General features: G+C 37.7%; 4 protein-coding genes across 4 annotated transcripts; 3 read left to right on the top strand and 1 right to left on the bottom strand.

Moving 5' to 3' along the window:
• Nucleotides 1-27: 27 nt before the first annotated feature.
• Nucleotides 28-3,046, top strand: LOC116290557 (DNA repair protein complementing XP-A cells homolog). The gene is made up of 6 exons (XM_031697616.2): nucleotides 28-358; nucleotides 432-537; nucleotides 724-778; nucleotides 1,707-1,820; nucleotides 2,289-2,406; nucleotides 2,758-3,046. Exons 1-6 carry the CDS (start codon nucleotides 91-93, stop codon nucleotides 2,922-2,924), a joined length of 828 nt encoding a protein of 275 aa, XP_031553476.1. The 5' UTR covers nucleotides 28-90; the 3' UTR covers nucleotides 2,925-3,046.
• Nucleotides 3,047-3,076: 30 nt separating this feature from the next.
• Nucleotides 3,077-6,129, bottom strand: LOC116290582 (phosphopantothenoylcysteine decarboxylase). The gene is made up of 6 exons (XM_031697654.2): nucleotides 5,972-6,129; nucleotides 5,769-5,864; nucleotides 5,614-5,652; nucleotides 5,410-5,499; nucleotides 4,224-4,392; nucleotides 3,077-3,924 (listed from the first exon to the last, which is right to left on the bottom strand). The coding sequence occupies exons 1-6, from the start codon at nucleotides 6,095-6,097 to the stop codon at nucleotides 3,842-3,844; spliced, it is 603 nt and encodes a 200-aa protein (XP_031553514.1). The 5' UTR covers nucleotides 6,098-6,129; the 3' UTR covers nucleotides 3,077-3,841.
• Nucleotides 6,130-6,363: 234 nt separating this feature from the next.
• On the top strand, nucleotides 6,364-9,114 carry LOC116290583 (uncharacterized). The gene has a single exon (XM_031697655.2). The coding sequence runs from the start codon at nucleotides 6,442-6,444 to the stop codon at nucleotides 8,047-8,049; it is 1,608 nt and encodes a 535-aa protein (XP_031553515.1). The 5' UTR covers nucleotides 6,364-6,441; the 3' UTR covers nucleotides 8,050-9,114.
• A 1,401-nt stretch (nucleotides 9,115-10,515) lies between these two features.
• On the top strand, nucleotides 10,516-13,589 carry LOC116290579 (uncharacterized). Its single transcript, XM_031697651.2, has 5 exons — nucleotides 10,516-10,824; nucleotides 11,229-11,311; nucleotides 11,770-11,991; nucleotides 12,426-12,551; nucleotides 12,642-13,589. The coding sequence occupies exons 1-5, from the start codon at nucleotides 10,542-10,544 to the stop codon at nucleotides 13,488-13,490; spliced, it is 1,563 nt and encodes a 520-aa protein (XP_031553511.2). The 5' UTR covers nucleotides 10,516-10,541; the 3' UTR covers nucleotides 13,491-13,589.
• The last annotated feature ends 1,026 nt before the right edge of the window (nucleotides 13,590-14,615 follow it).

Genomic DNA, 14,615 nt, shown 5'->3' with positions numbered 1-14,615 from the left:
GCGATCTTATGTTACTCGTCACGAAATAGCAACCTTTCAAAATGGCGGATTTTTCTCTTGCATTTTGACTTTAGAAATCGGAGCATAAAAATGTCTGAATCAAAGCTGACAAATGCGCAAAAGGCACGCATAGAGCGCAATAGACAAAAGGCATTGCTTCTTCGAAGTTCTCGCCTATCGAGTCGTCCGTATCCTCAGAGATCGAAGGATGATGAATGTAGAGAATCAGAGGTTACATCTAGTAGTGGTGGTACTTGTGTTAGTTTATCCAGGGTTGTGGATTCTGGAGGAGGGTTCTTGTTAGATGCAGAAGAAGAGGAGTTGAGTAGAGCACCAATAAATATTGTTGAGCAACCAGGTATTCAAATATTTTCAAAATTTTGTCGTCCTCCATCAATGATTGATGATTGATTTTTATCATTCTTTTACAGCACCCATCCTTGGAGGCCATCAACTAGTTTGTACAATATGTAATAAAGAATTTATGGATTCATTGATTTTTCGGATTTTTGATGAATGTATTTGTGATAGTTGCAGGTTAGTTAGAAAGTATTGCCTTTGCTTTTTCAACTTCAGATGATTTCAAATTTTCCTGTGATAATACAATTTGAGACTATAATTTCCTAAGCCTTTTGGCATTTTTATCAGGAAATTTTGGTGACCCAGCGTCTGAGGATTATATTGTTGGAATTTAGGTTATTCACTTCTAATGTAAAATTTCAGAGAATCTGATGAGACAGGGGACCTTAAATTAATTACCAAGACAGATGCTAAGCAGGTACATAGTGAATTATGAGATTTGGTATCATTAACTTGGTACTCCAAAACTTATTAGAACTTAAAATCTTATCCAGTGGAAAAATTGATTGGATATAATAGCATCAACCTGTCCACTGGATAAGGATTTGTCCATCAGATAGTGCTGTCCACCCCACTGGATAAGGATCGATCCATCACATAGTGCTGTCACCCTTCATACAACCAGCCCCTGTTCTTCCAAGCTTTGTAGCTTATAATATTTTTAGACCCACTAGCCCCCATGCACTAATTAAATAATAGGACATTTGCACGACAGAGTCATTTCACTTAATTCCTAAACAAGATGCTCCTCAAATTTTCTTTCTTTTTAAAATTTATATTTCTTCATGGGAATAGTTTACAAGACAATTGGTGCTAATTAACTGAACAAAAGAATGTGTGCAAGGGATTCTGGTAGTGAGAGTGTGAGTACGATAAACAGGAAGTATTAGTCTAGCTTCAGTACAAATATCTTTCGTTCCTCATGCCTTAATACTGTAGGTATTGTTTGTACTGAAACTAGACCACAATGCATCCTGTTTATCAAACTCAGAAAAGGCCTACTGTATGCAAACGTCCTATAGAGCTGTTAAGTGTGACATAATTTGAACAATAAATGACTTCTGGGCCCAAATTAATAATTACTTCTACAGACATTTTTCTGTGTCTTATTTTTTCTCTTTATAGCAGGATTTTCTGTTGATATATCTAATTATTGAAGGAAGAGAATAAATCCTGGGAATAGGTTTTGGCAAGATTTTAGAGATCTTTTGTATGTTTGGACCCAGAAATATGTCACAACTTAAAAGCTCTATTGAAATTCCCTTTGGAACTTTGTATAATTCAATTCCTTGAAGTTCTATTTTTGAGATGACCTATGGTATTTTTTGTTCTTGCTTTATTCTCAGAAATTTCTATTAAAAGATGTAGATTTGGACATGAGAGAACCAATATTGAAATTTCAAGTCAAGAAAAACCCTCACCATTCCAGAGGAGAGATGAAGCTTTATTTGACCTGTCAGGTGAGCTAGAATTATTGTGAAGATGTGTTGAACCTTATTCAGTTCCTAAACTTTGATCCTTTAGAAATATCAAATTGCTGTAGGCAAAAAAACTGGAGAGTCTGGGAAAATCCATTGAAGTGCAGAACAGAATGAACAAGCAACTTTGCTCTCTTGTGATAGTAGGTCCAGGGATTAAGTCAAGGGTGGATCCAGGGGGGGGGGGGGGGGGGCAAAAGGGGGCTGAAGCCCCATTTCAGCAGGGAAAAAAAAGCAAAAAAAACAAAACTGAAGAATTAGATGCTTTTTTTATTGTTTTCTGTTGTGCTGATGGGAGAAACTCAATTAGCCCCCCTAAACTCAATTAGTCCCCCCTAAGATTTTGGCTGGATCCACCCTTGCGAGTTCCCATGATTACAGTAGTGAGTGGTGTGCATCAGTATAGCCCCACACTACCTGTGCTTAGCTATGTTAATTGTTTCAACATAGGTCAAAAAACGTGCTTATGAAATATGGGGTGATGAAGAAGGCTTGGAAGAAGCAAAAGAAGAAAGAATAGAAAAGAGAGAAATACAGAAACAGAAAAAGTTTGACAAGAAAGTGAAAGGTATATTGATCAAGTAGATTAAAACATGTTGCATGAAGTATTTCAAGCACACAGGGATTGAAAAAAAAAAACCGGTTGTATAGTGGAGTGCTTCTCGACACACCTCTCATATTCTGGAAATCCCCAAGTGCTTTATAACTGCTCACAGAATGCAAATTAGGATAGACATTATTTGGGGATGCAAATGATAAAATAGAAAGTGTGCACCAACTACAGTTAGTTTAATAAATGATTTTTCAATTCAAGCTGATAAGGTTTTGCATCTTTAAAAGTAGTAATGATTTTTTTGTTACTGAATTGAAGTAAAGTTACAGCATTGTTAATTCAGTAATCTTAATTTCATGTCAATAGAATTGCGTAAGGCTGTCCGTACCAGTACTTGGAGAAAAAACATATCCAAGCATGAACATGACTATCCAAAAGAAGGAGAAGGAGGGGAAACATATGACGAGGAGACAGACTCATGGACTAAGACTTGCAAGACTTGTGGATATCAGTTGACATTTGAAAAAATGTAAAATAATATACTCAGATATTACAATGTCTTTTGTTAGCTTGATAATAATTCAGGAAACATGTAAATAGGTTTTCTTTATTAAACCAAATGAAAATAAAAAAATATACAATTATGTAAGTAAAAGACTCTGATGCAAGCATACTCATGCAGTACTCAAATTGTTCCTGGATTTTTAATTTCTAGTATACAGTATAATATGATACATATGATTTCAATTTCTAATTTTTACAGACTTTATAAGATATATAGTATTCTCCATAGCCCATAATGCTTTGCTTCATGGGGGTAACCAATCAAAAAACTGTCCCAAATTGAAATGTTTTTCAATAGCGCAGTGCACTGATTCTAAAAATAGCTTAAAGATTCGGACAAACATCGCATTCTGTTTAACCGCTATGAGGATTATACGAACCGATTTTATTATTTTTACTTAAAGTTACAATAATAACCCATGTAAACTAAGATCAACTGCGATCGGCTGTGAAAATTATCTGCTGAAAGTAAACTTGTAAGTTTGTACGAATTTCGCCTTTGTCTTCGTTTTTATGACGTCACGGTTGCGCTGCGCTATTGAATACATACTATGCCTGCTTTTATCTGTACAGTACTGATTATCAGTTTATTCCGAGTTAATTTTGCACGTACAAAACATCAAGGGCTTTGGTGTTACGGAAAATGTATTGACTTACAAAGAAATGTTTAATTACTTCAAAGTTCTTCAAGCTCCTATCTTTTTCTGTTTTTACCTTATTGTTTTATATTTGGATATGAAACAAGGTGTTTTCAACATTGTCTCAGCCTTCAGCAAAATAAGTGCGGCTTTTTGCTCTGGTTACCCGCCCAAAAGCCGCAAAATATTATGGGTATGGGAAAGTAGAGAATGAGGGAAATTTACGTAATGTTATGGTAATTCTAAAATTATTTTTCAAGCTTATGTTTTTCTTGTAAAGTTTTAAAAGTTTTGTCTACAATAGTTGATACCTCTGCCATCCCTCCAGTTCCTGTAAATTGATAATAATTCTTTTTATTGAATTATCAAAGAGAGAGAGAGAGAAAATTCCAGGTGTCTGGGGTTTGGGGTTCCGTCAATCAAATTTCCAATGGTCTGGTATTTTGAAGCCTGCTTAGTGTCCTTCAATTTATCCTTCCTGTGTCATAAAGGAGGGAGAAAGGGCTCGCTCTCAGTCTCCAGCTGGTTGCCAGCCAAAGAAGAAAAAATTAAACCTCAATGCAAGGAGAGATGCCTGCGGACAAAGCTAGTTAATAATAATGGGTGTAAAGTATGTGACCCCACCCTCACCTGTATCACCACAAGCTAGTTTCTTCTCAGTGGTTGATACATAAATGTACCCCATTTTGCATAGTGATTCCACATGGGTTGCTGTGATTGGATGGCTCCACATATGGGTATTCATTGCAGGACAAAATATTAAAGGTTTATTCATATCCCAAGCACGTACTATGCAAGTCTGAAACAGAAAAAAAATTGGGAAATTAAAATTACTTACTAGTTGTTTCGAGGTTTGATAAAATAACCAAACATAAGTAAGCTATCAGAGTTTCATTGTCGTCAAAATTATTTCAAACATCAAATTTTTCAAACCTTGAAACAGCCTCAGCCTCAGGACCTGGTCTTACTAAAGGTGGATAGTGCTATCCAAAGGAAAAATTCTATTCCAGTTAATAAGTAGATGCTGTTATCCAATGCATTATCCACTGGATAAGATTTATCCATATCTCCCTTATTGTCACTAGAAAAAATATTTTCCCCCATCCGAATCCCCATAGCAGCCAACTTCATAAACTATGAACACTTCCAAAGTTGGGGCAATCAACAGAATGAACTGGAATGTTAACATGTTTGGTTTTGTAGAGGGAGGAAAAATTGAACCTCCTAGGGGAGGTACTACCACCCCAACTTGGGTAGGGGTGGCCACCAGGACCTCAAAACCCTGACCCTATCGCACCTGACCCTATCCCAGACCTAAAATTTTGATTTTACATACCCTACCCCAGACTAAAACTAAGAGTTGTATCCCCTATCCCAGACTAAGCCCGGTTAGTCAATAGATTGCAATCAATATTTACTAACGTTTTTATTGTTTTTGTGCCATCAGAAAGCGTAGTCTATTCGCAAGACTAAAACGACCAAATAGTAACCCTATCCCAGACAAAAATTATACCCTATCCCAGACAAAATGTCAAAAAATGAAACCCTATCACCAACAGCCAAAAAACCATACCCTATAGGGTGGCACATACCCGTATAGCAAATATAGGGGAGTATCCCCCGGGCTGAACCTAAAGAAAACTTCATGAATCAAGGGAGATACTGTAATATTTTGTCCTTGAATGTGATGCAAGGTACAGGAAATTGGGAGCCCTAGACTCAGATGATCTTGCAGAAGTAAAAATTGAGAGGACTTAAGCACCAATAAAAACAACTTTGATTTCGATGCATGTATATACATATCTCATTGACTCACCAATAAATTATCACATAATCCACCAGCAATTTTTGCCATTGTGTTGGCGTCGAGTGGGGCAATTACCATGATGTCAGCCCATTTACGCAACTAGAATCAAAAAAAAAAAAAAAAAAAAGAAAGAGAAAAAGATAACATGTAACATGTACTATTTAATTTAATTTTTCTAGTTACAAAACAAACACTTTCTCAAAAACGACAAACCTCAATGTGAAGTACAGGGTCACCCATTTTCATCCAGCTCTGGTTAAAAACAAAATTGCATTTCTTTCATCAAATAAGATAAAGATGTTCAAATAAAGAAATGAGAAGTAAATGATTGGATGGAAATGATCAAAAAACACTGAAAGATCTTGAACCTGCCATTCATCGGTATCTCTATAGACTTTTACAGGAATTTCATTGACATCAAAGAAATGAGTTGCATGGTCTGTAGCGACAACTTGCACATTTAGCTGTGAACCATTAAAAAATATTCTTTAAAACAAAACTAGTCACAAATATCACGTTTTATAATGTAAAAATTTCAAGTCAAAAGAATGTCATGAAATACATCGTAGACCTTGATTTTTGATAAAAGAAGCTCCTGAATTAATTTTCCAAGTTTTATAGAAGCAACACTTCCAGTTACGCCGATCAAAACATTCTTATGAAACTGAGAGTTTTGAACTTCTTCTTCGTCCGCCATTTTGATTTCTATCAAAATATTTGGCTGGGCTCCCTGTGGAAGGACTGGTATTCAAAAAGAGAAAAGAAAGCCTGTCTCATTTAACAAAAGAAGGAAGTGGATTTTCAATGATTTTTAAAATAAAATCATGCCTATTAACAGCTTAAGAAAGTAATAAACTGAGATCCTTGAACTATCGCTTTTTGATTTTTCGTAAAAAAATATGACTGGGCTCCCTGAGGGAAGACTGGTAATGAGAGAAGAACGCCTGTCGTATTTTTACTTAAACGACGTCAAAACGTTTTGGAAGGAAGTAGAAAGTGGAATATTTTTTTAAACTTTCAAACTGATAAGAGATCTAAAAAATGAACAAAATTTGCACACATTGTGGTGCTAGTGCAATCGAAGTAGATGATGAAGGTAAACTTGAAGTGTGCTCTAACTGTGGCGTGGTTTGTAACGAAGGAAGTTTTCACAACGATACGCGAGGTGCTGTACGAACCTTTACGAGCGACCATTCCAGCTTCTCTGGAGGAGCAGGAAACTGGAGAAAAAAGGAACAACATCGTGTGAAAAATAAACATTTTGTGATTGCAAAGAGATGCTTAGAAGGCCAAGCAGAACGTCTTCGCTTATCCAAGGAATACACAACACAAATCGAGGAGAAGTTGAAGACTTTGTACGAAGAGCAGTTATATAAAGGTCTTCCAAGGAACCGTAAGGCATTTGTAGGAGCATGTGTTTACATTGTTTGTAGACAAAATGATATGGTAGTGACCCTCAGGAACGTCGCTGAAGCAGCTCGATGTGACGTGTCTATCTTAGCACGCTGTGTTAGGATGTTAACAGATGCAATGAACGTTCGAATAGTAGCTATTGAACCCGACGAAGTAATTACGAATATCTTGTCACAGTTTGAGATCCAAGATCCCTCCACCAAGAAACTAGTTCATGATTTGTTCCAGTTTTGCTCCAAAACAATGATAAGTTTGGGGAAGAGAATTACTTTGACTGTAATGGCCTTGGTGTTTATGGTCATTGAGGGTGAGAATAAAAAAGCCTTAAGTCGCAAAAAAATTGCTGAAGTTTGCCGTTTTAACACTGTAACGCATGAATATGTACAGAGATTCGTACGCCAATATAGAGAAGAATTGTTTAAGCTTGCAAAGAAAATTCCTTGGATGAGTTCAGAGTTAACTCCAAAGAAGGTGCCCAAATTTCTGAAGGAAATTCTTGAATATTATAAAGACTGTGAAGATTTCCACAATGTGGACTTCAAACCACAATGGCTGGAAAGAAAGGATTTAAAGGAAAAAGAAAAAATGCAAAAGATTGAGAAAGCTGAGAATAGAATAGCTGCTTGCCAACAGCGCTGTGGGGATTTGGAGATTGATGACAACATTTCTCTTCATAAATTCTGCAAGCAAATATGCAGAAGCTCAACTCAAACTTCTAATTCTGAAGTCTCATTTCTGCCTTCATCAGCTTCAGTTTTGCCAACAGAATCAGAACTAGGCAGCGAGGATAAGCAAAAGCACTGCAAGGAAGTTCCCAGTAACTCTTCTGAAAATCCTGCTTCTGATGTCTCATCTTTGCCTTCAGACTTGTCCACAGCTACTGAGCTAGTCAGTGAGGATGACCAGATGGATATAGATCATGTTTGCTGCCCTCACTGTTGTGTAAACAAACAGGACTGTCCAGTTTATCAGAGAACTGGTTCATCCCGTTTCTGCAAACTCGATGGATGTGATATGATAATTGAGTGCTTGCTGCGTAAGGGGTATTCTAGACAACGATTAATAGAAAGTAACCCAGAGTCACTCTTTTACAGTGAGAATTATAACACTGACTCTGAGGCAGAAAGAGAAGAGCTGGATGATGGTGACATTTGTGATGAAGACATTCATCTTTATATTAAATCTGACCATGAGATTGCACAGACACAAATGCTCAAAATCAATGTGACCTCTTAGTGTAAGAAGACAAGTATAAGAAGCATATAACTCTAAGATGAATTGAGACTATACAAGACATATCCTGCCAGTGACTAATTATTATTTTTGTCAGCAAATGTTACACTGTTTTGTTTATTCTGATTTTGATAGATGATATCTAAACTTACAGTTGAAACATGTCATCAAATTTCAAATATCATGCACAATTCAAACTTCAAATATCAAGTGCATTTGTACATGTGAAAGTGCTTCAAGCCTAATCCCTTAATATTAGACATTCCAAGGTTGAGTAAAATCTGGGTCGATTTGGCATGACAGGGCATTGTGAGACTGTTTTATCTCTCCTAAAACAGCAACGTACTGTAATGCCAACTTGACCAAGGTTTTTCCTCAACCTCGGAATGGCGCAATATAGCAGCAACTTCCTTCAACAGTCCTTCCTTATCACTTTGATAGTTTATATGTTTAATTAAATTGTTTAGTTCTACAGCAATAATAATTATTTTCGTACCACTTTTGTCCATAGAAATATAATATTGGCAAGGGCAGACTAATATATTATGTGATGAAAAACTTTGTGTCGAAAGATTGGTCGTTGATGTCATTGAAGATTTCAGTGCTTTTACTTGCTTTTACTTCAGTGGTATTACTAAAATACGGAATGCCATTGGAGAATCTCTCAAATCTATGACTCGCAACCTTTTCAAAAAAAACCTTAAAGCCTCTATAATATCAAATTATTGATAGTTCTATGATGCACTTTTCTAGTCCAGCTGATAGGAGCACAGCCCATTTTGTCTTGTCTAATGTCTTGTCTTGTCACCGGCTTATCTTGTCTTGTCGTTTTTTGTTTTTGTCTTGTCTTGTCTTATCCATTGCTTTAGTCAATCAGCAACAAATAGATTTTCTCCGCATGGCCCAGCCACTTAGCTCGATTAGCTATTGCTATTTCTAATTGGCTGTGCTCTTATCACCTGCAATTTCAACTATTACTATTTATATCTGTAAACTATTGAGCACAAAAAAGATTGATTGATTGATTGATTGATTGATTGATTGCTCAAATGAAAACTATAATGCTGATTCTAATTCTTTAGAAATTCATGTCGTTCTTACATCGCCTATTGCCTATTGATTCTATTTATTCATGTTTTCACGTTTTTCCCCGAAAATCAGAAAGCAAAATCTTATACATCCCGAACCTTGTATTCGGCAATTCTCGAGTCACAAGAATGCCAATTCCCGAATGGCGTAAGATTTATTTCTAGTCTCCCGGTTCCCGCGCTATATTATCCGTTTCCCGGCTCCCGCGAATACCCTTCCGGACCCTGTATAAACTTATACAACCGGATGAAAGGACAAAACTTACTTTCACAAAAGAATTGTCCTTCTCAATGGTATTAACCTGTGTTATCCTACAGGTTGAAAGGACATAGCTTACTCTAAAAAAAAAGACCTAGATGGTACTAACCTATATGCCGTATCATAGCGGTTGAAAGGACAAAGCTTACTCTCACAAATGAATCGGTCCTTCTCAATGGTATTAACCTATGTTATCCTACCGGTTGAAAGGACATAGCTTACTCTCACAAATTGTCCTTCTAGAGGGTATTAACCTATTTTTCCCTACCACAGCGAAAATAAAGTAATTTACTGGGATTTGAACCTAAGCCAAAAATAAAATTAAAAAAATCGATTCCACTGTGCCATACCCCAAGACATCCGCAGAGCTGAGGCGACGTATGGACTTCGGACATGACGGCGATTAAATCCTTCTGCCCTTTGGTGCACGAATTACGCAAGAAAATGTTCTAGCCGAAGCATCAGGGAGAGACCAGCCTGCCCCCAGACCATATCGGCTAATCCCTTGCATCTCTGCCACGCACGGAATCGGTTGCAAATATAATGTTGAAAATCCTAGTCTATTTTGTGCATTTTTTTCACCGCTATTGTAGTGCAAATTTCGAGGAGCCGTGGCCCAGTGGCAAATGTTTTCTCGTGTTTGGAAACCATTATGAAACACTCTCACTCGTTTTTGAAACATTACTAAAAAGCCGTGTACTTTGGGAGAGGTTATATTTTGATCAGCAGAAAAACTGACATTTCCGTGAATACTAAGTCTGGATTTACTCTAATTCGACAAAATTTCGTCACAAGTTTCGAGCAACAGTGACACAAATGAAACGCTTATAAAATTTTGGAGTATTATATAACTCAGTTAAATAAATAAAAATCGTGATAAGTAACTGTCTTGTCGTTTTTCTGCCCAGTCAGTCGAGGTCAAAATGTTATGTAGTGAATATATACGAGTCACTCAAATTATTGAAAGCTTATCTCATTCTTTCGTGCGTGCACACTTGTCAGAAACAAAGCTCTTCTTTTTTAGTGTTAATTAATCTATTCAAACCGAACCTTAAAACTTAACGGTCACCGGTTCATTTTGTGAGATAGAAAGCTAGTTGTCGACGCTCTTACGCTGTAGTCCACACTCAAGGCGGTTTCCGTTCAAAATGAGACGAAGCTCACGCTCTTCAGAAAGCTCCGAAACGGGTTGTAGCCAAGAAGAACATGGATTTATCAATCGTTTGAGTAATATTCCTGTCGTTAAATCGGCTGTGTCGCAAGCCTCGAGTATTTATACCAAGGCAAAGGAGGCAAATGCCATGGCGAAAATTAGTTTGTCGTTTGCAGAAATGTCACTGAAGGCTGCAGTTGAATCTACAAAGTTTGCTTACAATGTTGTTCCTATGCCTGGATTTGTTGGAACAATAAAGGAGGAGGCAGAAAAGAAAGGTAGGTCCAAAGAGACATTGGTTTGGGAATTGAGAAGACGGACCGTATGACCTAACCCATGGTACTTGACACCGATCACTAGCCTTTCACTGCGAGTAGAGTTTCTCCTCTTACTCTCTATTCTTATCCTCTCTCAGATTTTAACAAAGGGAAACATCTGAAAAGTCGGTGTCATCCGGTGAACAGTGATTTCCGCGCGATGTACTAGGGGGCCCTGTTTTATATCAAGAAACATCTTTCAGGGACGGATCGAGAGTTTTGCAAAGGGGCTTGATAATCCTATTTTAGCTTTTCCAGTATTGTCAGCCAGTCAGTCAGACATTCTTAAATTCTCTTGTATGTGCGCGCAGATGGTAATACATATATTATGTTTTAAACAATTATTATTATTTCCTTGTGCACAGTTGGTGAAGCAGATGCCTTAGCATGCAAAGGTTTGAATCTTTTGCAAGAGAAATATCCAGCAATCATGAGTGAGCCTCAAAAGGTCAGATAAGAGAATACTCACTCCAGTTTCATGACACAAAGTTTTACTGCTTCTTTGCTATAATAATGTATCAAATTGAGCTGATCCTCGCAGTATATGAAGCAACTTATGCAGCTGCAAATCGAAAGACTCTGAAAAACTTATTGCTTTAATCATGTTAACGCTTTTTTGCAAATATGGTTTCCCATGGTATAATATCTCGCACGCGTAGTGCCTGCTCTTCTATAGGCTTCCTGTTGTAAACGGAAAAGAGGGATATTGAAAAGATGAGCGAGAAATTAGTGTTTTTAAGTGTAAGAAAAAGTAGCCCAATTCGAAAAGTACTATCGAGAGATGAAGGAAAGTATGTGGTAGACTGTTACTACAGTATCACAAACTATGATGTTCTTCTTTTAATTCATCTTTATCAGTGCCAGGCGATTTAATTTCGGTTGACAAACATCTTATTACTTTATCAGATTCTCTCAGCTGGCATGGATAAGATAGAAAAGTCCGACGTGATCGAGGCGGCTCTTATAGTAAGCGAAGCTGCTTTGGACTACATCAGTTCTGCTGGAAATAATTATAACAAGGAGATGAATGGTAATGTTAAACCGAAAGTTGTATCTAACAAGAAAATGGATAGGATATTGGATGTGTCTCAAAGAGCTGGCATGGGAGTCTATCGCGGTGGGTCTAAGGTAGGTAAGAGTTATGTAAGGTATCAGTATATCATGGATGGTCTAGGGTAGGTAAGACAAAATGCGCAGTGTACAGTATGGTGATGTATCATGGATGGTCCAGGGTAGTAAGACAAAATGCGCAGTTCACAGTATGGTGATGTATCATGGATGGTCTAGTGTAGCTAAGACAAGCTGCGCATTATACAGTATGGTGATATATCATGGATGGTCTAGGTTAGGTAAGACAAGATGCGCAGTGTACAGTATGGTGTTATATCATTGGTGGACTAGGGTAGGTAAGGCAAGATGCGCAATGAAATATATATATGTATATGCAATATACGTATGGATGGTCCAGGGTAGGGTAGGTAAGGTGCACAGCGTCGTATATACAGTTTGCTAATCTATTCGGCTTTTATATATAACTATTCAGATTTGTAATTGTTTTGTAGATTATTTGGAATACGGCAACTGCACCATGGTACGCAACTAAGATCGGTCTTAATCTGGCAAATCAAGCCGCTGTTGGAGCTGCGCATCTTACAAGAGATGTAATTTCAATCATTCCAGGCTTCTCTGTAAGTGATGTTGATATGGACAATTAAAGCGCATTAAAAAGTAAAAGTACATAAAAACGCAAAGTATGATTTTATGAATCTTATCTCTAGGTACTGGTTACACCAAGAAGAAAAGTTCGTAGATCGCGACGTCGCATCCAAAGAAAACCAGTTCCTAATCAATCACAGTTCCCAGTCTCCCCCGAGAAAAAAAGAAAGCGGAGTGATGGGGAGAACAATTCGGAAGATGAAAGTCTGTACGAAATGCTCTACGTCAAGGAATACTACGCATCTGACGAAGATCCCGATTACTGTCCTAAAGACCATGAGAGTGATAGCGAAGAAAACTCGAGTAATACAGTGGGTGCTAGCGACGAAGAGGGTGACTCGGGAGAGGGAGATGAGGTAGATATCAGTGAGGCGGGGGGCCAGTCTCTAACCGCTGACCAGGCCAAGAAGGCAGTCAAGTTTGGAGCTGGGCAGGTCGTTCACGCGCCACAAGGGTCTCTTGTTGTACATGTCACAGAAAATAAGCGTTCTACCGAGGTTCATATGATGGAAAAAGAAGATCCAAACGCTAGTCAGATGCCAAGGACACAACAAGTGGTGACGAAAGATTGCGCGGCTGCTATCGAGACGAAGAAGGGAGAAAAAAGTGCTAAATCTCCGGAGCACAAGACTGTTAAGTCACCAAAACCTCGAGCTATCCCCAAGAATTATGCGGCTGCTGTTGGAAAGGAGAGCGTTCTCAAAAGCCCAAGCGAGAAAACTACAGTAGGAGTTAGTAGCGCGTCGAAGGCTGGAGACAAGGCTAGATCTTTGAAGACCCCAGATACCAAAGACGTCCCACGGGTGACGAATAAAGACGGCGCAAAGAATGGAGTTGCAGCTCAGGCAACGGATTCTAATGTCAGCCAAAAGGATGATCCATCTACAATGAAAGGAAGAATTATACTTTGATGTTTTCAAATGATCCCTCCTGTTATTCTCACTAACTACCCATGCTAGTAATGAGGCTTTCTGTGTAATAGAATTCATTGAAAAATTATCATTAAACAAAGTAAGAAGGAAACTCGAAGTCTTATTTTGTTGGGGGTTGGGAAATGACTGGGAAGGGGGTCAAGGGGGTCGTATGCGACCGGTATAAATTGCAGAAAACGTAACAGAGCGATGGTACTTAATCCGTGAAATAAAAACAAAATAGTTATTAACTAATAGTCGCAATTTAGTGCCTATTTAGTCGATATCACTCAAGTGTATCAATCTACATATGAATACAGTAACACAGGAGACATCAAAGTTAACAGAGAACAAATAAAGTATTGATGAACAAATGACTAACATGTTTCTTGTGTATTTGATGTCTCCTGTGTATTCATATGTAGATTGATACACTTGAGTGATATCGACTAAATAGGCACTAAATTGCGACTATTAGTTAATAACTATTTTGTTTTTATCCGAACCGAACCCCGCAGGACGTCTGCAACGGAGGCTATCTACACCGTGGAGGAAAAAGAAAACAAGTAGAAATCTCAATGTTATGAAACCTAAAAGCTGTATACCTTGTGACTAAAACAGTCAAAGTAAAACAAAAGAAAATCATGGAAATTGTGTCGACTATTATGTACTTTTCCCGTGACGGAATAATCAACGTAATGCGTAAATTTACTCCAGTGACCTTGAATGACATTGTATTTTTTTAATCAAGCGCTAATATTTGCAGAGTTTTCAAAACTGACTTAAAGTGGTCGACGTAAAATTTCAAGACAGTTTTGGCTATTTTAGAATAAACCCGACTTTCCAAGTAGGTCTAAAAAATATTTTTCAAGATGATGTAGAAATAAAAAAATTACTCATTTTGTGAACCCTTCGAGCCAGACTTTACCCGCTACAAAGTATGATTAGACTAGACCTTCGCTGACTTTGAACTTTGTTCGCAAGCCATATTACGTCATCTCCAAAAAAAACGTGTCACAAGGCATGACTTAATACTACAAGGCACTTGATTGGTCAAATGTCAAAACGTCATAGGCACGGGTTTCTATCATCGAATGTAATTGGATGGAGTACTTTGGAGTTTGG

This window comes from Actinia tenebrosa, unplaced genomic scaffold (genome assembly GCF_029948245.1).
Source record: "Actinia tenebrosa isolate PJP-AT-01 unplaced genomic scaffold, QUT_ActTen_1.0 PGA_scaffold5__44_contigs__length_20552954, whole genome shotgun sequence".
Lineage (NCBI taxonomy): Eukaryota > Metazoa > Cnidaria > Anthozoa > Actiniaria > Actiniidae > Actinia > Actinia tenebrosa.
The sequence above is the reverse complement of the archived record's forward strand: the minus strand, read 5'-3'. Positions and strand labels throughout refer to the sequence as shown.